This window comes from Amblyomma americanum, chromosome 7, assembly GCF_052857255.1.
Source record: "Amblyomma americanum isolate KBUSLIRL-KWMA chromosome 7, ASM5285725v1, whole genome shotgun sequence".
In the NCBI taxonomy this organism is placed as follows: domain Eukaryota; kingdom Metazoa; phylum Arthropoda; class Arachnida; order Ixodida; family Ixodidae; genus Amblyomma; species Amblyomma americanum.
In genome coordinates, this window is record NC_135503.1 from 5,651,290 (window position 1) to 5,676,857 (window position 25,568).

The 25,568-nt window shown below is 50.8% G+C and overlaps 1 protein-coding gene and 1 non-coding gene across 7 annotated transcripts in view; both read left to right on the forward strand.

The window, feature by feature from the left end:
• Positions 1-25,568, forward strand: part of LOC144098323 (uncharacterized) — a 94,871-nt gene that overhangs the window by 2,924 nt on the left and 66,379 nt on the right. Inside the window, exon 1 of one of the 6 annotated variants that reach the window (XM_077630878.1) lies at positions 7,271-7,486. The exons of 4 other annotated variants lie outside the window; for them this stretch is intronic. In XM_077630878.1, the coding sequence (XP_077487004.1) occupies positions 7,442-7,486 (45 nt within the window). In that variant the 5' untranslated portion in view covers positions 7,271-7,441. Of the gene's footprint in view, positions 1-7,270; positions 7,487-25,568 lie in introns of those variants that run through there. One more of the 6 variants, XM_077630872.1, reaches the window with a different exon arrangement.
• On the forward strand, positions 4,078-4,159 carry TRNAS-CGA (transfer RNA serine (anticodon CGA)). Its single transcript has one exon. It is a non-coding gene; the product is annotated as a tRNA-Ser (tRNA).

Genomic DNA, 25,568 nt, shown 5'->3' on the forward strand with positions numbered 1-25,568 from the left:
TCGTGCCAGGCTATAGGAACAAAATTAATGGTTGTTAAGAAAAGAAAAAAAAAACGAAAAGTGCGAACTTTTTATAGAGGCCAGTTTCAGTGTCACGCCATGGGCTTTGTTGTGGATTTATCCGCATTCATGCAATTCGCCTGTTGTCGCGAACAGAAACAATCGCCTTTCATATGGCCAGAATAACGGATCTTGGAGTCAGACACAGCCGTTGGCAGCTTGTGATCTTTGAACAGAGATGGCGCCACCAGTTCGCTAGATTTAGGATCTGCCACGTGTCTGCCGTTAGACGCTTGATTGAGTTGGTTAGACGCTGTTGAGTTCCGAAACCAAAGCCAGCAGTTGAAATGAGTGCTGTGACATGCGTCATTTTGTTTCACTTGCTACATATGCCTGCCAGGTGCTCAGGAATCTGCCATTTCCTAAGCCGACAACGTCAGCGTTGTGTAATTGAGAAAAGTCTGCGCTTGTATCTTTTATTCATTGTGCACGCGATTCGAAGAGCCAGTGCTGCTACTTTCCTTGTAGCGGCGAAATTTCGTGTGTACTGTATTGGGAAAACAATGAGAATTTATAGGGTGCAGCTGTGTCGCTTACTTAGCGCGTGTAGTTAGTGTCTGATTTTGATCGCTCTTTGATTTTGTCTATTTTCCTCCTTTCCCATCTGCAAAAGGGTTGAAAATTGGGCGAGTTGCTACGACTTCATATTGCTATGGCACCACAAGGAGACAGAGTGACGACAACACATGTGCGCTTGTGTTGTCACTCTGTCTACGTCTTTGTCCTTGTGGTGCCACAGCAATATGATTTCCCATCTGTATGGTAGCACATCAGACCTGAGTTCGGCTAACCTCCCCGTCGTTCCTTTATCTGCAATCGGCGTTTGGCGTCCAACGCCCTGATTTAACTCCCGCGTACAGCGCATGATGTCATTGTGCCAGTCATGTTGGGGAATTGCAATACTGGCGTATTCTTCTGAGGAATGTCTTTACCAGCGCCAGTTCTGCTGCTCTTTCTCGGCGAAAGCCTCCGTGCTCTTTATTTATTTATTTACTTACTTATTTGTTTACTTACAACATGTAGGTAGCCTCACGCAGGAGGCTGTTGCAGGAAAAATATGCGTACACTCTGGTTTATGTGGACGAAATGAAACAAAGAAAACTTTGGTTGCGAAATACCTAGTGTTAAAGGTAAGAATTTCGCGAGACAGTCTACATACAGAAAAAGTAGTAAATAGGAAGCAATTCCAAAAAAAAGCATCTTAAGATATGCGGGTGACCAACAACATTCGCTGGCAGGCTGCAATCTCAGGTGGTTCGTGGTCCGCTTTTGCCAGTCGGGGCAGTGGGTGGCTGTGTACTGTTCTCGTGTATTGTGCGACTAGTCTTTTGAAGTGCGGTCGTGGCCAGTCGTCAATATTTTAAGGTGGCCTCTTACAAGCTCGGGTGTCAACTGTTCGGCGCCGCCCCGAGTTTCAGGCGTGAGTTTGTTTGACAGCTGCGGGTGGCGCACACTTTGCACACCTCCGGTCTCCTTGTCGTTGAGCATGCCGGGATTTGAAATAGGGAACACGTGAGAAGTTTGGCAGCAGTATTTCTTATATGAACTGTAGCGGAGTAAAAATAATGCGAACTTCATAGGAAATCTGAAGTGATTCACCTTAAATTTCCGCACGATGTAAAAAAATTATGTCACTTCAAGGAATGCGAACTTTTCATCCACGCCTTCAGTCGTTTAAGAAATGCACAAGTTTTATATTCCTCTTCGTTGGAAGTTATTGGGGGGAGTATTCCTTCGCAGCGGCTCTGCGACACCACGTTCAGTCTATGCACCCAGAGACATCAGATATCGGTTTCATTGTTGAAGAGATAAATATCCGGTGATTGCCGTCGTGGCAGGATGTCCTATGGTAATGCGCCGCCTCCCGTTGCTTCTGTTTTCTGCCCCCTTGCTGCATAATGAAGCGTTACCGCTGCGGTTAGGAAACGATAAGATTTGGGCGTGTCCCACTTTGCAAGGGCCAGCGGCGACCGGCGCATTTCGCGTGGTAACCATGGTAGCCCTCGTGGCAAGGCACGAGCTCGTCGTTATTCGCCCGACTGCTCACTACATGTAAGGGCTAGAGCTTTAGGACGGTGCACAAGAAATAAGTAGTCAGGCGAAATACGCACCAAGCCGGAGGTCGTACACGAGTCGGCTTGCACCTCTGCCTTCTGCTGCAATTTCCGCGTCCCTCTACGCCCACACCTGGCTCTTGGGCGAGGGTTGTAGTCCAGGTCAGGCTTGCTTTGTCGTGGACATTACTCCCGGGGAAATTATTGACCATTACAAATTGGGACGTAGGCCACCAGACCAGAAATTAAATAGAGAAGCTGTCGCGTGGTACATTTATGAACCCGGTATGGGCATGCCACGTGTATCCAGAGCTGAGGTCGCATGAAAGATGTACAGTACACACTGTGGGGCGAGAGGGACCCTCGACCACATAATCTCGGATTACATAAATTCTTCCCGGGGGGCAAACTATTGATAGTAGAGAAGCCTAGGAGAACTTATTAAGAAGCCCGGACCCTGAGCTCCAGCGCACCACCATCCACCTGGCGGAAGAGACCGCCACCAGTCAATGGCTGCCAGCCAGCCTCTAACCGCGGACGCGCAACTCCCCCGTCTCCCGAGCCTGCGCGGCGGGGGCGAGGAACAACGTCTTTTCTGATGGAAATAAAAATTGTTCAATCAATCAACCAATCAATCAATCAATCAAGCAAACAAGCAAGTATAAACGAGTGCTCGGAATAATGCCTCATAGTTTGACCATGGTACAATGTACCGCGACTTGAAGGTTACCGGTCGTTCCGGCTGAAACAGAGGAAAAATTTCTTCCTGGCGTGACGGTCGCCTATAATAGCCCGCAACAGATGTGACGGTGCAAGATCGAGGAATCCTTCGGCCAGCTAAGCTCATGTATTACTTCCAGTTTATTGAGAAAATAATCAGCGTTAGAGCAGTTAGTTTAATCTGAGGAGGTTATGCCTGAAGTGATCACCTTCAAGTCGCTGTGCTCTGATCGTTGCTGCAATGGAGTCTGCGGTTAGCTTCGGTTTAATTAATTTGCAATTTGTTGGGTTCTTTGGCCCACGCTGAAGTGTCTTCCCCGCATGCTTGGTATTTTTCTGTCACCCATATCCGGTCGCCGTGGCTGGTTATCGAACCCGCGACATTGTTCTCTGCTGCAGGTCCCCATCGATCGCTACAGTGCGGTACGCAGGTAGCACTACCATGGCCACCTAACCACTACGGCGGGGTCCAAATGGACGCTGTTAGAGCGTGAAGACTTTCGATTAGGTCAGCGCGAATGATGTTCGCAATGTTTATTGGCCACGTACGTTGTACTGACTTTGCGTTTTAGACTGCTGTCCAGCTGATGAAACGCGTTTGTGAACATTAGCTTTCGCATTAATGTCGCCACTGCTCTGATTGAGCTTGGTGCTTCCCCGTTCCAGCGCTTTGTCCTTGCTCGTACGTCTTTCACGTCCCGCTCGCGCGAGGCCCGTGCGATGCTGGCAGGTTGCGCAAACATGGCTCACATAACAGGGTCATTCAAGCAGGCTCCGGATGGAGGCCAGCAGTGGTGGTTACTTCAGCAGCTCTTGCGCATTGCGAGGAAATTGGCAGTACAGCCAGATAGCATAATTTACTGTATTAGGAACTTTTAATTAGCGCTCGGTACCGACGTACGCAAAGCTCGCCGGGTTCACCGTCTCTGTCGCGCGTTGTGTCGTTTGACTTAAAGATTTGTCCAGTCACCTGATGTTTTTTTTTTCTTTCTGGCTTTGGAAACTGCTTGAACGGACCGTGCTGCACAGAAGACGAGTGAATGTATTTCATGACAGCTATGTAGGCGTGCTAGTAGTTGCACAGTTGACACCTTCCTCTTTCGTACTTTGTGGAGAATTGCCTTTGCCTGGTCAAGCTGGCATCTCCATATAAAAAAGTTTATATAAAAACTGGGCTCTAGCTATAGCTTACTCAGGCTGGCGCATTCACTGCTGCGCTTATTTTTGTTCGTTTGCCCGTCCCGCAGTCGTGGCCGAGTGGTTAAGGCGATGGACTCGAAATCCATTGGGGTCTCCCCGCACAGGTTCGAATCCTGTCGGCTGCGAATTTTTTTTGTTTCCTTTTTCGTCTGATAAATTAATACCAGGTTATTTCGAATTTCCAGGATTTCCTGCTTGATCCCATTTAGCTTCTTGTTCAAAACGCCTGCCGTATTTATGCCCATTTACATTGTTTCACAGTCGCCTTCTGCGTTCTTGACAATGTTGTCAGACTCACCACGGTGGTTCAATGGTGTTAGGACGCTCGTCTGCTGAGCGGGTGGCCTCGGGCTCAATCTCGGCCACGGCGGCCGCGTTTCGATGGAGGCGAAACGCAAAAGGCGGACGTATGCCGTGACATCAACGCATGCTAAAGAACCCCAGTTGGTGCAAATAAATTTAAAGCCCCTCCACTAGGGCTCTCCTCATATTGCCTATGTGTCGTTTCGAGACGCTATACTCTAATAATAATTGTTTTTCTTGGGGAAAGGAAATGGCGCAGTATCTGTCTCATATATCGTTGGACACCTGAACCGCGCCGTAAGGGAAGGGATAAGAGATGGAGTGAAAGAAGAAAGGAAGAATTATGTGCCGTAGTGGAGGGCTCCGGAATAATTTCGACCACCTGGGGATCTTTAACGTGCACTGACATCGCACAGCACACGGGCGCCTTCGCGTTTTTCCTCCATAAAAACGCAGCCGCCGCGGTCGGGTTCGAACCCGGGAACTCCGGATCAGTAGTCGAGCGCCCTAACCACTGAGCCACCGCGGCGGGTTAGCTATACTGTACAATTTCCAATTTTTACAATGCCATGTTATTGGAACAGCGCGAAGACTGACGTGAAAAGAGCACGCAGAGAGGGTTCTGTTTCGGTAATGTTTTTTTTTTGTATTTGCGCTGTTCCGATGATGTTGAACCAGCTCGTCCAATCTTCCGCTTTATCGAAAGAGTGGTTGTTTTAACCTTTTGCTTGTTTCCCAAATTCTAATAAAATTTGAAAACGGCTGCAGCGTCTGCAGCGACCTCGTTAGAGCAACGCTGTCGTCGCCACAAACAAGTTCTCATGGTTAATTTTCAAAAACATTTTGATTGCCCTTAATTATGCAGTTAAGGTGTAGCGTTGCCAATTGCGTCTGCCGAAAAAGCACTCACTCACGGTGTCACTGCTCTAGAAAAGCGATGAAACTGCTTTAGCCCCTATAACTCGATCACACATACAGCGAGAACAACGCCACCGGAAGCGGGAGCATCGGGCAGGTTTTGCTATGTATATACCTTTGATATGGGTGGTGAAAAGAATCGCTTCACCACTTCTGACGAGTTCTACAGTGTGTAAACAAACAGCACGAACTGCTTTAATAATTGTCGGAGGCGATTTAATGACTTAGACACCTTGATGATGTGACTCTTTCATGTGCATCCGGCTTCGTCATCATCTGTGGTCACGTTCGCTTTGTCGCATTTCTTGCGGTAGTCAGTGCTTTGACACTGGATAACATAGTATATTTAGCCCCCTTTTAATTAACCAATACTCATTTTCTCCTCTTTCTTGACATTTTTTTTTCATTAAGTAATAGTTTGAAACTCGTTTATCCTTTTCATTTTAAATAGCCTCAAGCACGCCGGCACATATTTCCTTTTTTTTTCTTTTACGAAGCAAGCGTGGCGGTGCCGCGTGCTGAGTGGAAGTAACCGTAAAATAAATGTTTATATGAAGATTGATTTATTACATTTTATTTATTTAGAAGAATACTGCCAGCCTGAGCGTCAGGCTTTGGGCAGGTGTAGGCGTACAAGGTATACATAGGATCGAAAATATTTGATCGTAACAAATCGCCATAAAGACAAACTAGCATTACGCCAGCAAGCAGTAAGTTCGATTGCAAAACACAAAAACATATTTCAAAGGAAAAAGAGGAAAAAAGTATGACGAAGGAACATACAGGCAATCCAACTTAACTGACGCCCCGGTCTGAGAAAAACAATGCCTGCAAGTTATTACATTTCAGAAATAAGTGCTTGGTATGCATTTTGCAAGTAAATTAAGTCTATTTACGAAGTTTCTGAGTACGGCATATTGCTATCTTACTGCCACTTTCTTTTTTCCCCCAGGATAGCATCTCTGAGCCGGCAGCTTCTTTCCACTGTCGCCGGCGTTCGCTGGATACGCTTCCATTTTTGTAAATATAGACAATAAGAAAAAAATATATAACACTTACCAGATGAAGCGGGTCCTTCTGGAACAAAAATAAAATGAAAGCTTGGTCCCGCTTACTTCGCATACAAACATTTGTCAGTGACGCCGGAGCGTTCATTTCTATAATTGGTTTTTATAATTAGTTTTTTTTTTGGGTGAAGGGAAATGGCGCAGTATCTGTCTCATATATATCGTTGGACACCTGAACCGCCCCGTAAGGGAAGGGATAAAGGATGGAGTGAAAGAAGAAAGGAAGAAAGGGGTGCCGTAGTGGAGGGCTCCGGAATAATTTCGACCACCTGGGGATCTTTAACGTGCACTGACATCGCACAACACACGGGCGCCTTAGCGTTTTTCCTCCATAAAAACGCAGCCACCGCGGTCGGGTTCGAACCCGGGAACTCCGGATCAGTAGTCGAGCGCCCTAACCACTGAGCCACCGCGGCGGGGCTCATTTCTATACCACGAAACCTGTCTCGCGCCTCGGATGTTTTCTGATATTTTTTTCTTTCTTTACGATCAACGAAAATATTTATCGCGCCTGTGGTTTGCGCATCCGCGCTGGATACACAAAATCGGTGAGATACAGGGCTACCCCTGCTTTACCGTGGAAAAAAGAACGACCCTGCAGTCTAAAGCGCACGCTTATGCCGTGATATGCACGGTGCGCTCTTGTCATAATTGCTTCGGACAGCCGGGACTGTCTCACCACTTCATCCGGCGTTTTCTACCGCTCGTTGCAACAGCGCGGCTCGAATTCCCCGCCATGCCTGTGCCCCTCGGCCAACGGCAAGCCGCGTGGGGAACAGGTGTGACGAGATTCGCGGGATTGGCTTAATGACGCAAACATAAACAGAAGAGCTAAGGCGCACCCGCCCAACGCACGCTCGCGCTTCTGTGCCGCCGCTGGACCTGCAGCGAGCAGCGTAGCAGACGCCGCTCGCGAAGGAGCCACGTGACCCAGGTTTTGCGTCACGTGACTCTGCCACGCCGTCGTCATGGCTGCGCCGCATAGTGCCTCCGGTCCGACTGGGCGATGACGTTTGCCGGCGGCCTGACCCGAGAGGCGAAGACGTCGCGCGTGCTCTGTGTGTGGTGGATTGACGTGTGAAGCATGAGCAGTGTTGTTGTGCCTGGGCCGCCGCTGTCATGGGTTCGGACCGACTCTACAAGGAGATTTGGAACCGATTTGCGGTGAGCCTGTCATAGCGCGTGGACGCCGCCTCTTCGCGCGCGCAGTTTTTGACCGGTTTGGGCGCGGAGAAAGTTTTGGAAGGGGCGGGGATCGGCGCACGGAGCCGGTTTCTCGCGAGTACTCCCAGCCGCTGTGTCGGGGACGACTGCACCGGCGGTGATCGTCCCCCGCGCAGATGGACGCCCCTCTTCTGAGATTGTTCGCAGAGTGGCCCACAGTCTATTGGCACGCAGTGGAAGCTACGGCTGCCATCAGCCAACCATGTACCGAAATAGCCCGGCAGTTCTCGTACAAGAAAGATTCATGAATTGCTTGCACTCGTCACTTCGCCAGCTGTGATTAGCCAGGCGCGTGGTACCACAAGTGCCGGATAATGAAACCCCGTTGTAGCTCGCGAGCGACTTCGAGAATTCGGAGAGATAGTTCTTGGTTCCAGCTGTAGTTTCCACTTTAGTGCCGCCAAATGGTGAAACGGTGCGCAGTTGACGGAATTGGTGCGCTTTGAAGATTTCGGTGTTCAGTTTTCTTGACATTACGTGTCGCTGCGTTTTTATTGGAGTTTGTGTTTTATTGAATAACAGTCGTTCGTAGCATGCTAGTTCACCCGGTCGAAGTTTCTTGACCCCTCGCAAGCGCACCGAATAAACTCCGAAATGGGCCGTCAGCAGCGCAACATCAGCTGTGCGTGGCTTTAATTTTTTGTTATATGTTACTCGAGTCTCTGGCTTTGCGGAATGCGTACATGGGAGCCCTTAATGGAGACGGAACTTCACATTTTTCTTCCTCGCGCACTCTATTCTCGCGTTTTATTTTTTATTCAGTTTAAGAGGATCCATTATAGCTCCGCAGACAGCGCCATATCGCACTCCGCAGGTCGTGGATGCGGCATTCCGCGATGCCAGCCGTCCATTTTGCCCGTTCCACGGCCGCCACATTTTCTTTTTTGTGCCTCCTTGCTTCAGCGTGTGCTGAGCCGACAGCTGCCCGCTCGCTGGGAACGACGCGGGCACCTACGCGCTTGGCAAAGGAACGCTAGAGTTGCACGGGTCCCCCCTTCCACCCCCGAAGCCCAGTTCTCGGCGTAATTACGCTCCCATTCATCGCAGCGCGTTGAAACGGTAGCGCGATATGAATGGAATGATTCGGATCTCCAAGGCAAGGGCGTGTACACCTTCGTACGCGATCGAGGAGTCTCCGCGCAGCAGCAGCTCCCCCCGTGTGGTTCTTTTTTACGTAAAACTCCGGCGAGACTGTATGCATTTCGTCTGGAGCCTGTCTCTGCCCCAGTGTTTATTTCCTTTCTTTCTTTCAAGTATTTCTTGCTTCTTTCCATCTTGACGTGGCGTGGAAATCGTTACGTGATCCTCGTGCAGGTTGTCAGAGGTTGGTTCGAGACGGCGGTACAGCGAGACCCCATTTTTTCAGGCGTGCGACACTCACGTTGATGTGGCGTAACACAAGCAGCGCGGTTGTGTCGCGGTTTGATTTTTTTTTTCTTTTGGCCCGCCGGCAATGCAAAGTCGTGTACGCGCGCACCCTGGTGGCGTGCACGGACGGACAAACGCGGGCACTGCGCCTTTTCCCATGCTCGGGTTATCGCAATGCACGTTCTAGTTCCTGTTGTCTTATCCGCGTGAGTAGCGCTCGTTTTTTTGTGGAGTGGTCTTGGTATTTGGCTGAGGTGCACGTTCAGCTTGTGCCATTGTGCTGTAGGCCGAGAAAAAATAGTCCGCCAGTGACGTTGTACCGTACGAATGAAAAGGCTGTACTGAAGAGGCGCGGTAAGAGCTAGAACCTTTCTTTCTTCATTGACGTCCATCGTGAACGCTTTCATCCCGGTTTCCTACCCACAGAAGAGCGAACAGACTATAGAGCAGTCCCGCATATACAGGTTATAGAGCAGGCCTGCATTTCATTCGTATAATTGTGCGTAAACCTTATGCTCTTCCGTTCTGATATCAAGCTTGGTATATGGTACGGGGGGGTTTGACGACCCATAGTTGGAAATGGGCGTTGATAGACAGCTTGGAGAAGCTGCCTGCCTTCGAATGAATGACATTCTTTAGTAGATAACGTTTAATGCCACGCATGTACTGCGTCGACATTAGCAGTTTTGTGACGTCCAGTGTAACCTGTGTTATATCCTTGGGACGCTTCTCAGTTAGTTGTAATGCCCCCATCTTGCTGTTTCTCTCGATGGAGCTTAGTGAGACCCCTTCAATGCTTCCCATTCCGCACAGAGAGCCAGACTTCGCTATTCAGTTCGCCCTCACAACTTGCTCGCGCGGCGGTCGAAGCATGCATGTCTCGGTGAGACGATGCAGGCGCCACTGACACATCCCGAGACTTGCGCCTCCGCGTTCAACATTCGCGCTAAGAGTGACTCAAGTGCAGAAGCCGCGGCGTCGATAACTGGGCGCCGGCGGCAGGCGATGACATCATCGGCCAGTCTCGCCGCTAACCTCGCGGACATCGAGAGCAGCTGCGCCGTTCGCCCGGGTCGCGCTCGCCGCGTGAAGTGGCACGTGACGACCGCCGAAAGAGGATGAACAAAGGGACCACATCATCCGGAGGTTCTCCGCAGCGTCTCTCATCCGGGATCTCGTGCAGTGAAGTTGTGTTCCCTTTGGGCGAGGCCGCCTTGCGCCCTGATGGAACCAATTAAATCGGCGCTCCCTTCCCCGCATTGTGCCCCCGGTCAATGCACCCTGCGTGTGTATTGTGCGTAGTATCGACTGATCCTGCCGTCCCATGCCCGAGCATAAGCGTGCAGCGTTTGTGGAAGCGCGCAGCTGCCGTGTCATTCAGTCAAGGCCTATTCGCACTCTCGTGCAACCACCGAGGCAACAACCCGGTCACGAACCGTTCTTTTCGCGCGCGCGTGGTCGTGAATTCGCTCCCTAATTAGCCTCTGTGATTCCAGCCTTCGCCAACGGTGCCCGGGCTTAGCCAGAGGGAGCGTAGTACACTTTAGCGTAGTCTCCCTCCCCCTCTTCTGGCGGGCCAGTTGGTGGGCGTGGTTCCGCCTGGTTGATATTCGGCCGTCGTGCTTGGTGGGCCGTTTCGCCATCCGCCCTGGGCCGCAGACATGGGAACTCTTCCACCTCCTCCCCCGAACGGTCGCGTGGTGGGGGGCACTGCGGTGTCCTCATGTGTATCACCACTGCTCACGCAGAGTTGTTGGCCTGCGATATCTCACTCAGGCACTGTCCGCTTCTGCTGCTGCACGGAACGTTGCTATAAAAATTGCGCTCAGAAGGCGAATTACCATAGTACCCGAGACTGTATTGGGACCACCTAATAGCATGTAGGATGCAGGCTCGTTTTATGTTTCTGCGACGGTATAGCCAGCGCTGCTTTGTTCATTCGCAACAGTTCGTGCGCCGTGAGCGAGACAAGTTGCGCGCATGTCTGCGACGTCTAGTGAGTGCTCCGACAGAGTAGTTACTCCTGTCTGCCGCGCGCCTATCATAAACAAACAAAAAAAATTACTCTATTTGAACGAAAGCATGTATCACGAGACCGCAGCCGGCACGTCTACGCAGCTGCGTTCGTGTACAGTGGACGGAAGGCGTCGACAGCTGTTCGCCGAAATCTGCTGAAAAAAAAAATAATGGTTTTTGAGGAAAGGAAATGGCGCAGTAACTGTCTCGCTTCTCGGTGGACAACTCAACTGCGTTGCGAGGGAAGGGAGGAAGTTGGGAGTGAAAGAAGGAAAGCGAGAAAGACGTGCCGTGTATAGTGTAGGGCTCGGGAATAATTTCGGCCAATTGGGAATTTTTAACGTGCACTGATATTGCACAGCAGCACACGGGCGCCTTTATGTCTCGCCACTATCGAAACGCAAAGGCTCCCGTGCTGTGCGATGTCAGCGCACGTTAAAGGTTTTCCCCCGTCTATAGTGAGGTACTTCGTTATGTTTTTTTTTTGTTACTGTCCCTTTCTGGTTTTTCTTTTACGTTTAGGGCTTGCACACCAGACTTTCACTCATGGACCTGCACTTCGCGGCAATTTCTGCGTCCGAACTGCAGTACCAGGTCTTTAAAAGCGTGCACCCTTTGTCAGTAGTGGTCGCGCCGCACAGTTTGCTTTTTAGCTGTATACTGTGGCATCACGCCGCCCCTAAAAATTAATGGGTCCCGGAGAGTCGGTAGGAGAGCCGTCGTCACCTCATAGGGATTTTAAATGTTTCGCGCAATCTTACACGTGCTCCACTACAGGGCCGAGAAGCAAGCCCTGTGGCCTGAAGAGTTTTGACCAAGGCTGTACATGGCCACGAAGGTCGGAGGGCAGTTTATCCGTTGGAAGGAAGCGAAGCTGGAGGAACGGAAGGAGTAGCTGACAGCCTCGGTAGGGGATTTGTGGGCAGTTGGTCGGAATGGATTTCTGTAGCAGCCTTTCGCGCTTATATCTGAATTTTGTTTTATTTCACATGCTGCTACACAGTCTAAACCGCGCTGCGACTACGTAGTGGACGGCGTTAATCGGTGCTTTACAGCTGCTCGTGCCAGCCTGAATACTAAATCGTCTCCTTCAATTGTGCAGCGTTTAGGCTGCCAAGCCAAGTAAGTGCTCGTGCCAGCCGCGTCACCATCTGATATAGGGGGAACATGCCTTTCGCGGTGGGACGCTTGCGTCGAGGATGCAGGCAGCGCGCATCTCCGGGAGTCCTGTTATATTCCGCTTCTGTTGCATAGTTCCAGCTTTCCATGCAGCTCGGCGTCCTTGGGAAGCTCTGTACGGGTTCAATTGTGGCTGCTGCGTATTCTTTGCCTGAAGCTATAGGTGCTATTGTTACGGGATGTCTGTTTTGCCTCTTCCAAACGGAATTTGAGACTCGTTGCTCGTGTCATTGTTTAAAAGCTCGTTGTGTCAAGAAGTGGTGCAGGCAGGTGAATTATTATTTTTATTTATTTTTCTGGCCATTCTAATGAATGTCATTTATTTTATGGCATCTTTATATCTACTTTGCATAGGATTAAACCTTACGACAGAAATTAATGTTATTCGTCAAGCGTGAGCTACTTTACTATTGGGCACAAATCGAATGCGAACGGGATGATTCAGATGCGACTATCAGAACAAAAGAATTATAACTTGGATAAGAATATAAACAAAGTTCGCTGTCACTTTTGGCGGGCTGTGAAGCGATAACTGCGCGCTACGGTTCTCCTCGATAGTCCGTCCTCCACATGGGCTGTCAATCTATATGGTCGCGTATATTTTTTCGACCCCTCAGCAATCTTAATATTTTACGCCATGAAACGATCATCATCGCCATCAGCCTGACTACACCCACTGCGGGGCAAAGACCTCTTCTATATCTCTCCAATTAACCCGGTCTTGTGCCCGCTGCGGCCAGCTTATCCCCACAAAACATTTAATGTCATCCGTCCACCTAACTTTCTGCCGCCCCTGGTATCCGCTTGCCTTCTCTTGGAACCCAGTCCGTTACCCTTAAGGACCATCGGTTATCTTCTCTTCGCATTGCATGACCTGCCCACGCCGATTTCTTCCTCTTCATGTCGACTAGGATGTCACAAACTCGTGTTTGTTCCCTGACCCACACTGATCTCTGCTTGTCTCTTAATGTTACACTTGCCATTTTTCTTTTCATAGCTCGTTGCGTTAGGCTCAGTTTAAGCTGAACCTTTTTCGTTAGCCTCCACGTCTCTGCCCCATAGGTGAGCACCGGTAAGATACAGGTGTTGTACACTTTTCTCTTGAGGGATATTGGTAACCTGCTATTCATGATCTGAGAGCACCTGCCAGGTGCGCTCCACCCTATTCTCATTCTTCTAGTATTTCACTCTTATGGCCCGCGGATCTGCGGTCGCTGCCTGCGCCAAGTAGATGTATTCCCTTACCTTTGCCGGCACGTGGCTACCAGTCGTAAACTGCTGTTCCCTTCTGAGGCCGTTGAACATTATTGTTGATGTGCATCGCCACCGTTACAAATTTCTCAACGGTGAGAGCAGTTCTCGTCCTCACCGCTCCGCAGCTATGGACTTCCACGGGTGCTCAAAGGGCTCCACTACGCAGCTTATATAGCCATGTTTGACAAAGGCTGCACATATGCAATTAAACACCGTGTGCGTTAATTGAAGATTGTGCACGTCAAAGCGACTGCCGATTTCTGTCGTTCCGTCTTGAAAATACATTTACGGACGGCCTTACCCTCTCAGGCTGCTGACAGCGCAGTGCTCAGTAGCGTACGTATAGCGTCTTTCTGTGGGTGAAGCTGAACAAGTCCCGACTCGCTCAAGTTTGTTTCAGCAGCGCGGAGTGCGAAAAACAGGAACGAAATACCGCGTACAATTCTAGCTCGGTTTGTTTTCGCGAACTGGCACAAGGCGCCGACAGCTGTTATTTGCGGATTCCCGGCGGCCTGTGACGCGACGCGGACGGCGGTAAGAAAATGAAGAAGCGTAGGACAACGACACGGAGCGCTTTTGTGCGTGAGGGCTGTATTCCGCAGGATGCGTTCCAGATGCCGCGCGTGCAGCCTGGAATCCGGCAGCGCACGTCTGTCGAACGGACGTGCTTAGAGCTGAACCTTGAACGCTCTGCTAAACCTGTAGAGTTTGTGAGCCTGGGTGTCTTCTAACTGTACTGTTGCTTAGCATGGCTATCTCTGTGCTTTTCTGGCATTAGCCTTCTCCCCCCCGCCCCCCCCCCCCCCTCTCTCTCTCTCTCACACACACACACACACACACACACACACACACACACACACACACACACACACACACACACACACACACACACACACACACACACACACACACACACACACACACACACACACACACACACACACACACACACACACACACACACACACACACACACACACACACACACACACACACACACACACACACGCACGCACGCACGCACGCACACACACACACACACACGCACGCACGCACGCACGCACATGCTCCTCCTCGAATTTTGGTTGGCTCGCGTTTAGAGCGGAGGGCGAATTTATGCGTCTCACTTGGAGAGGGCGGTCCCATCTGAGCCACGTATTTCTTCGACTTATTTAAACTTGTATACGTCTCCGTCATGCTAAAAACGTCTATTAGCGAACTTTTCACTTCAATTCTGACGCCAAAGTGCAGCTTGAGCTCGGATCGTGTGCCGTTCTGACAAGTCTCTGTTGATGTATCGCTGAATGTATGCAGTGAAGAAGCAGCACCTCGCACCCGAAGTTGTAAAGCTGTTGCGGTTAAGCCCGTCACGAATTATACTTGCTCAGCGAGCGCTGCAGAAAGGCACCCTAGTCCTCGTAACTGCAGTTCGTCTGATAGCCAGCATTTAACGCAGACCAGGCCCACATCAACATGGCGGCAAAGTTGGAAAGAGCGGTGCTCGTGGCAGGCGACGTGCGTACTTCCGTTTGCCGGGAGCTCCTACGCGTATTCAGGTGGAAAGCATGCACGTCTCCGACTTCCTCGGCCTCGTACATCCGCGCAGCAATTTGAACCGCATGTCTTGCGCCGGCAGAAAAAGTGTTGTACTGAGGGTGTAAGCATGTCTGCTGCGAGCAGGTCCGCACAAATCAACATGCGCCGTTTTTCAAGGTGCCTGAAGTACGTCTTCTGCTGCACGTTGTCCGGTCGCTATAAGCTGGCTCTTACGAACCCTTCGATCACGGACCCGTTACTGATCGCATGAACCTTAATGAGTCTCGGCGCGCTTGTAAATGAGATGCTTAACCGTCGCCTCGGGTAAGGCAAGCCTTTTGCGTCTGCGTTAACCGGCACGACTTATTAATGAGCTTTTTTTTTTTTTTGAGGAAATGAAATGCCGCAGTATCTGTTTCGGTGGACACCTGAACCGCGCCTTAAGGGAAGAATCAAGTAGGGAGTGAAAGAAGAAAGACGTGCCGTAGTGAAGGGCTTTATAATAATTTCAACCCTGACATCGCACAGCACAAGGGCACCTTTGCGTTTTGCCTCCTTCGAAACACGGCCGCCGCGGCCGGGTTTGAAACCGGGTATCGGCTCAGTAGCCGAGCGCCTATCCACTGAGCCACCGCGGCGGGTCGACTTATTAATTAATCGTGTACTGCCGTTTCGGTGCGATATACACGACGTTAAGGCAAAACGCCTTGTTAGTTGGATCCTAAGGGCCGCTGTCAAGTCGGGTGCGTCGACCCTTGTCAAGCCTTTTCTCTGACTTTTTGTCGACGCACCCAACATCCTCAAGATGTTGAATAAAGTTGAATTGAATTGAATTTTGTCAGTCCTTCAAAAACACAAGAGAGCGAAGAGCGTACAGTCATGGACAAAAGTTTACGGTGTGCGGGTTCTTGGACAAAGGGAGACAAATTTCTGCGCGGTCAGACAAGCCAGTACGCTGAAAATCCTGGAAACGTGAAGGGACACGCATTCTGCACACGTTTGAACGAAAGCAGCTAATTGTGTATGGCGACAATGCAGAAATGTTTTTTTCTTTTTTTTTCTCACAAACCCGCATCCCGTAATCTGTTGTTCATAGTTGGACTCTCAGCACAAGCGCTTGTCGTGTGAACGCCTGTCAAGATTTCATCGTCGTCTTGCCTAGCGTTTTTGCTGCGCTGACTACACGTCCTTAAAAGGACACTGAGGACAACGCTATCATATTTCTTTTTATAGTAAAATCCGATAGTTCGGCATTTTGTGGCTTTGTTGCCGCTTGTCCGGCAGCTAAAGGTGCATTTATTTGGATTTGGATTTGAAGTTGAAAAACTTTTCCCTACCGTTAGGATCCAAACTCGGGACTCTATGATGAGGACATAGGACAAGAGTGACGTAAAGCGACGGAAACTGAAACGAGGACTCCGTGATCACTGGCGCGAGCGCTGCGCTCCCGCCTAGCAACAGCCGAAATGAAAACAGCTGCCGGCTGGACGTTGAAGGCCTCTATGAGCCAGAAGCTTTGTTTGTTGGTGATCCATAAGAATAGAGCAGCGCCAGTGGCGTAGCCAGAAATTTTGTTAGAAGGGGGCTCATGTTGCGCCGCGGTCTTCTCCTCATATAATTTGTAGAGGGATCAAAGCAAATACATTAATCACAATTGCATTGCCAACGCTATTGCATATTAGATGCTGCAAACAAAGTCTTGAACGCTGCCCCATCTTTTGACAAGTAAAATATGTATTTTTCATAAAAGAACATCTTCGTATGTCCCAAAAACTGTGTCAGAAATAACTGATATCAATGCTTCCATCTAATCTGTCTATTTAGTAACTAAAGAAAATGTCTCATGAACTTTAGAACCATATCAGTTGGAAACCGGCAAATTAGTGCATGTCCCAGGTATGAATAGTTAAGTTGGAAAAAAGTTCACCTCATTTATACACAAAACATGGCAAAAAGATATTTAAATATACGTATATTCCCTAATAAATCTACATACCTAAGTTAAAGTTGTTCTATATAATATGTCAAACAAGCCAAATAAACATCTTGCGCAATCACAGATAGCAACCTTTACGCATACAAAGACCGACTATCCTGCAAGAATGAAACTATGATAGCAGAAATCGTGATATGTGTATTTGGGCCATGCTGTGCTCGCGACAGCATCGCATGGATAGAATAATAGAGGAAGAATGCAGAAATCAATACAAAAATGCATATTTTCCTGCCTGCAAAGTGGCAACAATCATTCTGCACAGAAAATTAAAGAAGGGTATTGTTCTGGTTCAAAAAAGATTTGGCTTTGTTTATGGGGGTTTAACGTCCCAAAGCGACTCAGGCTATGAGAGACGCCGTAGTGGAGGGCTCCGGAAGTTTCGACCACCTGGGGTTCTTGAACGTGCACTGACATCGCACAGCACACGGGCCTCTAGAATTTCGCCTCCATCGAAATTCGACCGCCGCGGCCGGGATCGAAGCCGCGTCTTTCGGGCCAGCAGCCGAGCGCCATAACCACTGAGCCACCGCGGCGGCTGGTTCAAAAAAGAAGTAAAAGCAGGTAGCTTAAAAAGGAAAGAAAAGGACAAACGAACGCCACAGGTGATGCAACAATTTGAAGTACCTAATATCCGAGAGTGCTTATTGGGAAACGCCGTGTGGGCAGGGCTTTCAAAGAGCAAGGTCGGTCAGATTGGTTATTTTGTCCTCGTAATTTTCGTATTCGTCTGATAATTTTGATCATGATGCTAACTGTTACAATAAATGGCAAACATTTCTGCTGTTTTATAGGCTAATGAACAGTCATACGTTTACCTAATTACGCGTTTATGGTCCTGAACGAACAGAGCCTTTTACTTGCATTGGTTTTGCTCCTTCGCTATGTAGAAAACAAAGTTTATGAGAGATTCATATCCATAAGGTTTCGGAACTGAATTCTATGCTCTGCGCAGATTCCGCGGCCGCCGGGAGGTGGCGCGACGAGCCTGCTCGTCATCGAAACGCCCTTGAAACTTTGTGCTCGGATGGGGCTTCTAGCATGATGTGACTCCAGGTGCATGGGCGTTAATTGCCACGAAATCCAGCCCGAGCTCGCAATGTTCGCGCCGAAATGACTTTTCGAGCGTGAAAAAGACATTGTAGACAAAATCCAGTATGATTTCCACCAGCGCCGGTGGTTGTTTTGGTCGGCGATGCATAAAAGTAGTAAAAAAATTTCGAGGGGGGCTGTAGCACCATAAGCCACCCCCCTGAGCAGCGCGCAACAAGACAGGACAAAAGGAGGAACACACGACACGAGCGCTAACTGTCAACTGTTTATTTCTTGCCGTTGCCACACATAAGTACAGGAACCACAGCATGAAATGGGAAATAGCAATCAGTTCAGCTGATACAAGCAATACAACTCAGCCTTTCGCTGGTTGCCATTCATTCAGAAAAGCGAGCTCTTTTGCTGATTGTGCGAGTGATGTGCACTATCAGTGCACTAGTGATGTGCACTAGTGCCAACCGCCACAATGATAAACACGTTAGAGAGATTGTTGAGGCTCTGAATATTTCACGTGCAGGCAACAAATGTGTAAGCGTGGCATCACTGGCACTATCGGCAAAAGAGCTCGCTTTTCTTAATCGATGGCAATCAGCGAAAGGCTCAGTTGCATTGCTTGTATCAACTGACCTGATCGCTCTTTCCCATTCCATGCCGTGGTTCATGTATTTATATGTGGCAACGGCAAGAAATTAACAGTTGACAGTTAGCGCTCGTGTCGTTCTGTGTTCCTCCTTTTGTCCTGTCTCAGTGTTACGCACTGCTCTATCAGCCGTCGTCACTTCGTTTAGGGTTGGACCAACGTTTCGATGGATCCCGTTCCCGAATCCGACGACAAAGTTATCGCAAAGAACTGCGGCCTGCATTCACCAACCTCAACCCCACACTGCGCCCGATGCTTTTGAGGGCTGAGGCGGCGGGTCTGGCAAGAAAGTCAGCGCCGAGGAGTCGGCAGCGTCGCTGTCACTGCCAGGCCACCGTCACGACTGATGTGTAGCGACTCGTAAGTGCGGGCGTGTTTAAATTCTGTAATGGTCCTCGTAGGGCTCGTTATTCAGCCCAGCGTCTTGGTACGTTGACGGAGCGAACACGCCGGGCGGTGCGTTTGCTAGCGTGGAGGCGCGTTAAACATTGGCTATACACAGCTCTTTTTCCTTGTCGCAGTTGCGTGCCGTTGCACGAACTTCGTCCGAGGGGCACTTAGGCACTTGGGGGTCCTCTGTTGCTCCGCCCTTGTAAATATAGGCGCAAAACGAAACCATGCGGGCACGCAGAACGCATAGTCGCGAAGCGCTCCAAAGCATACAGAAAATCAGCTGGCCGCCTGTTGCTCCGCCAATTGCGGGTCTTCTTTGAATTCCATTATTCTGGTTGTGTTTCTTCCGTCTTCCTCGTGTGATAAAAGTGCACTAGTGGTCACAAACCAAACCTTATATGCACTTCAATGTCTATCATACGCCTCCATGCACGTTTGCCAGCCTCAGAGATCTGTGGTTTCTTTTCTCCTATTTCATCATCACGCCTGTAGTGTTTAAGGCTACGCGGTGGTCCTGGGGCTCCTTATATGGCGTGACAGTCGCAGTGACTCAGCGACGCGTAAACACGCCAAGTTTACATCATGGCCGATGCTCTCCGGGCCTCTTCCTATTGTTTTTAATACCCATTCTTGGCAACGGCTGCGCCGGAGTGTGCCGGTCTGGAACGAACGAGTAGAGCTTGCTTCCTCGATCCTTTTTGTCGGATATCGGTTTTGGCGCGGAGCACGCTCAAGTTTTGTTTTTCCTTAAATTGCTGTGTCACCGAATGAACGACAGGGAGGCAAGTTAACATCAGAAAAAAAAAACAGGCGTTTTTCGATGGGCTTAGTTATAAGTTGGGGGAAGATGTGAAGCCTTCACTCCCGTTGTTGGTGATATACGGTCTCGGTTTTAACCGAGCCATGGTCTCGTCAAATATTGGTAGCATATAAGTGCATTGCATCGCATGGTCACCATCGACATATGTGTGTGGACCGAGACGCCGGCGATGGTTCACTGGCAGCCATGCGCGTTCAAGACGCATGGGTGCGGCAGTCGCACTCCATGGGCTCTCTGCGATGCGCATAAGTCGACGTCGCCGCCTCCTCTTGGACGACACAACAACACATCTGAGAACGACTGCGACATTATCCCCAGTTGCAGCCATCCTCGGCTGCGCACGCATCGGCGTGCGCTCGCTCAGCGCCAGAAGCGAAGGGTTTCGCTGCTGCAGCAAGCGAGGATGAGTGCGCCTCGGCGGCGTAATTCAGAAGGGGCGCTCAATCATCGCGGATCCAATCGTTGCCTCCTCCACGGGGTCGTCCTTCGTTCCCCCCTCAGATTGTTGTCTGCTGCCGGGGCCTTCCATCGGCGGCAGCGCTGCAGCCTGCTGTGCTGGCCCAGCATCGCTCGGAGGAGGGCTCACCTCGATCGCCGCGGGCAGTCTCTCGGCGGCGTCTTTGTTTCCGCCCTGCGAGGAATCGCTTTCTGTGAGCGATCCGCCTTCCGGTATGCTGTTCTGCATGTTTGCCTTCGTTGCCTCGCCCACTGATCGCCCCCTCCTCCGTGGGGAGAGGAACGGCGTGTCTGGGTTGCGCCGTGCTTTGACTCGCGGATCGAACCGTGAACCGATTGCTTCCTCGAGGCCGCGGGACTTTCGGTTGCAGTGTTCGATGGCCCGTGACTCGCTGCTGGCATCAAACATGCGGCATCACGGTGTATAGAGGTCTCGTAGATAAGGGATTGGTATGTTCGCTCACAGCGGCAATACGCTGCTGTTCAAATAACAGCTTTTAATGGAAGGTTTGTCGTGCACTGCCGAAGCTTACCGGCGCCGTCAGCTATTGTATACACGTTTCGGAGGAGTTTTGGACAATATACCGGCTGATGGAGCTCGACGCTTGCGTCTCGAGAATTTATTGAGGGAGTGAAAGAAGAGTGAGAAAGAGGTTCCGTAGTGGAGGGTTCTGGAATTATTTCGACCTCCTGGCGACCTTGAAAGTGCGCTGACACCGCACATCACATGGGCGGAATTTGCGTTCAGAGGCGGAACGTAAAAGGTGCCCGTGTGCTGTGCTACGTCAGTGCACGTTAAAGATCCCCAGGTGGTCGAAATTATTCCGGAGCCCTCCACTACGGCACCTCTCTCTACTTTTACTTTCACCTTCCTCCTGTCCCCTATGGTGCGTTTGAGGTGTCCACCGAGGCGTTAGACAGTTACTGGGCCATTACCTTGCCTAAAAAATCACTAATTAATGGGCAATGCAGGCTACGCCGAAGTCATTCTGTCGCCGTGAAAACAAACCCGCGTTCCTAACCCACGATGAACGGCACAGAATGCGCGGAATTGGATTGGATCGGAAAACTGTTATTGTCCAACAGAAAAAGGAGCTTTTAGGCTCCCCACCTAGACGACGGCCAAGGGGTTTTGACTTTTGGCGCCGGCTTCGGCCAGTCGGACGGCTTCTAGTTGGATAAGCTATACTGAAGCCTCCCACTGGTCGAGTGACTTTGTTTTGCGACCCTCCAGAGGGCATTCCCAAAGGATATGATTAACACTAGCTTTATTTTTACAGAGCTTACAGATATTTGAATAATTATCCGGATATTAAAGGCTGCACGTCACCGGGTTCGGAAGTGTATTCGTTTACAGGCGGCGCCAAGTGATGACCTCCATGGTAGTGTTTTGTCGGCTGGGGGGTACAACAGCGGAAGAGAATTTTCTCCTTCGTTGTTTAAAACAACCTGGCTGAAATCTGCAGCGTGCCACCGTTATAACCTCTACAAGCTTGCACGTGGGCGCTGTTCGCCTATTCTTTACCTCGGCACGGTTTTAAAGTGCCACGCGTAAGCCCTGAGCGGTTGTTGGTCGCCTGCCAGCTGACCCAGCAGACACCGCATGCAGGGGAGCCCCGTGCGCACTTTCTAAAGGCTGGCAGAAGTGGAAGCGCCTGTGGCCCTTGGCCCGAATGCGTTCTCCAGTACCGAGGCAATGGACGAAGAAAAACTCTTATGTCAAGGAGATCAGGCAGTGTGTCAACCACTTTCGTTGAGTGCAAAATTATTGCTGCTGACTATATGGGTTGGTGCCGTGCCTCTCTGGGCACATGCACCGAGCCGTGTTCCTGTTTCTTTTAATTCTTAACGTACGCGATTTGTGAAATCCGCGTAGGAGCCGAGATGGTGGCCAGGTCTCGCTCTTTACCGCATTCATTTTTTGTTGAGGTGTTACCTTTAGTCTCACTGAGCCTTTCTTCAGAAGAGTCGCAGCTTGAACTTGGAGCGGGTGCGCCCGTGTCACGCTCCTCGTCTATCATCGCGCTGGAACATCCATGTTGAACTCGGGAGGCCTTCGCCGGTTTCCGGCAGCACACTCGGCTTTCGTGAGTTACGAGGTCTCCCTCCCGGCCAGTGACCAAGCGGGGCTCGCGTTTACAACATGGTGAGTAGGCAGTTGTTGCGTACATGCGTGCAGGTCTGCTCGTCGCGCACAGGATCGACCACGCTTCGACGGCCAGACTGCTCTGACGCGTTGCCTATGCAGTACTAAGGAGTGTTTGAAAGATATGCGAGTATAATGCCGCTTGTGCGGTTGCGTGTAAAGGCAGCAAACCGTTCTTTTTCCGTTACGCAACGCGAGGGAAAACGCAGAACGTCGGAGGGTGATCCACATTATTCTCTCTGCGACTGTACATACGCTCACCAATAGCATGCTGTGTGGGTGGCGACGCAGCACCGGACGTTTCGACAGACAGCAGCGTTCACCTCTGCCCGTGAAGATCGATCCACTGAAGCGCAGCCTGCGCGACTTGGGCGCCTGACTTCGGCCACACACCGGCTGCTGATGTGGGCCGAAACGTCTGCACAAGTCACGTCGGCATCCCTTGCACTGACGTCACAGCAGCCGTCATTTTGTTGTCTGTGGAACACTGTGAAAGGCGGCGGGCGTATCTAATGCCCTCACCGGTTTCTGAATTTGGCCGGGTGCATTTCTTTGTCGTATGCGTGCCGTTATATGCAATGCAACGAATTGATACATTTCAATTTACTAGCGAATTAGAATATGTTAGGGAATCAATTAACGCAAATATACTTCAGTAACATATGTAGTACACCTGATCAGGTGTACATGCTGCGACCAGGTAGCACAGCTTCAAATGCGGTTTAACGTCCCGAAGCGACACATGTGCAGTGAGGGACGCTGTGTCAGTGTAGGACTCCGGATTAATTCAGACCACCCGGTTATCTAACGTGCGTTGACATCGCACAGCGAACGGCCATGTTTGTATTTCTTCTCCGTCGAAATGGGGCTTCCGCTTCCTGGATGCGATCCGGCGACCTTATAATCAGGAGCCGAACGCCGAAGCTACTGAGCCACCGCGACGGTTTCACGTGTCGGTAATCCCTGGTCTGTAAGTCCCGGAGAAAACTTTGGGAGTGGGACCTGCTTCAAGGCGCGACGAAGGAGCCAAGTGATGCGTGTTTACATGGGAGCACCTGTTATCGCGATTACTCGCTCATAACGCTTACACAAGTATGTCGCACTGCTTTAAGTATATAGGTGGAGCACCTTCGCTCTCTGTGATTGCCGGCATCAAGCAGGTCGTAAAACGACGTTGGCGCGTAAACAGGGGTTGCGTGCCATCGCCACGCCGTCTTTGGCGAGCGTGATGTTCTCATTCCTGCGTTGACCGGCCCCGCAAGTTGATGTGATCGCCGGATGGCGTCGCGTAGTGACATCTTTTCTTTTTCCCGCTGTTTTTTCCGCGCGCTTTGCCCTTTAATGCGATCTCTCGAAATCGCTCTGGAACGCGGTAAAGTTCTTCTAATCGGTAGCAAGTAGCTCCTGTTATCCTTATAAAAAAGCCAAGCAGTGCGATCACCGGGTTAGGTGGCTTAGCCTTGGTACGTTTTATGGGCGGGGAAGTATTTTTACGGTTTTACGTCATTTAAACGCGCCGCACACTCGAAGCTCGATTTCGGTAAATCGACGGAAGCTGCGAATCGGGTCTTTGAATCGGAAATTTCATTTCATTAGGGGGTGTTAAAACGAGTGCGTAAAACCCAAAGTACGGGACTCGACCTGTTATTACCCTATATAGTAGTTCGGAGTTGGTACGCCGAACTGCGCTTTCAGCAGCAGTTAAAAGTGACCCCATAACTGAGAATCTGCGCAGTCTGCCACGCCTACAACGGGAATGCAACTGAAGGGCCGAACTTCCTTAGTTCCTGCAGACGGAATGGGAGTTTTTTTTTTTTAACTTGTTTTTTCTCTCCTCGAAGAGACTATATACCCTCCATGTTGTTAGGACAAGGTATGGTGGCAAAAACAAACATGCAGCGTTGGTTTTTCTGAGCCTGAGCGCACATTCACCGGTTAGCGTTTTAGTGGCATGCCTGGATTTACATCCCGTTGGCTGCTCTCAGACTCGTCTCCTCCGTGGAGTCGAATCGGCAGCGACCCGGCGTCTTCGGACCTCGTTACGAGCAGACGGAGCGGCAAAATGATCGCTGCGTGCCGAGCGGGCAGACGTGCGCGGCTGCTGCTGTCTTTTTCCGCGCCTGGCTCGGGGCGCCTCCTCGTCGGGGAGCTAATGAATGCGCGCACCGAGGAATGTCTGGCACGACGACGATCAGGTTGCGCGCACTTGCGCTCACTCCGTTGTCCCAGCCTGAATGCAGGGGCCCGTGTCTGCTGCGCTCACAAGTCAGGATGCCCTTGGGGTGGTGAGGGAGGAGAGAGCGCATAAGCGGCCCGCTGCACAGGGCATCGGCGAGCCCCCGACGGAGGGCCTCCAAAGATCCGCCCTCTGCCGCGCTTCCCAAAGTGTGAGGTGCGCGGACGCTCCCGCTGCACTGTGCGCTGTTGCATTTGGGTTGCAAGCCCCAAGGGTAGCGTTGGCCTGGCGGTCTGGGGCAAAGCTGGAAACGTCCGAAGGTCCCGGCAAAGGATGAGTCGACTGGCAACAGAACAACTTGTTTATTCTGGCATCTCAAAAGAGCAGCCGGTCAGGGCGACCACGTTACTCGAAGGGCGAAATCGAAGTCTCCCTCGGCGTCCGGGGCAGCGGCGTTTTATACCATCGGAGTCGAGGGCAAGAGGGAACGAGTTGGGAAGAGTCATCCGATACGGCGTCGCTTCGACATGTCCAGACGTGACGGGCGCGTCCGCCAGGCCGGCGCCGGTCAGACCTCCTCGCCTCCCAGTTGGGGAGCTCCTCTCCCCGGCTGCCGCGCTTTGACAAGCGTGGGCAAAACATGCACACACACACACACGCACGCACGACGACACGTGGCACTGAAACCTGCCTGGACACGCTTGGCGGGAGGCGTTGCGGCCGCGATGAACGAAGCCGCGGCGTCCGTTGCATCCGCGCCGGCTATACCGCGCGTTGTAGGCGAGACGTAACAGACCGCCCCGCCGGGAGAAGGAGATCCCGATGGTCAGGGGACTGCATCCGCTGTCCAGAGGGATGTCGCTCGATGATGCTCGTAATCGAAACCGATCGTCCCTCGACGTTGCTTGAGCGCAGCGCACAGAGAAGGCCTCGTTCTCGGGTTCAGGATCACATAGGACACTGCAAAGTCACTTCGGGAGAGTTGCCATTTT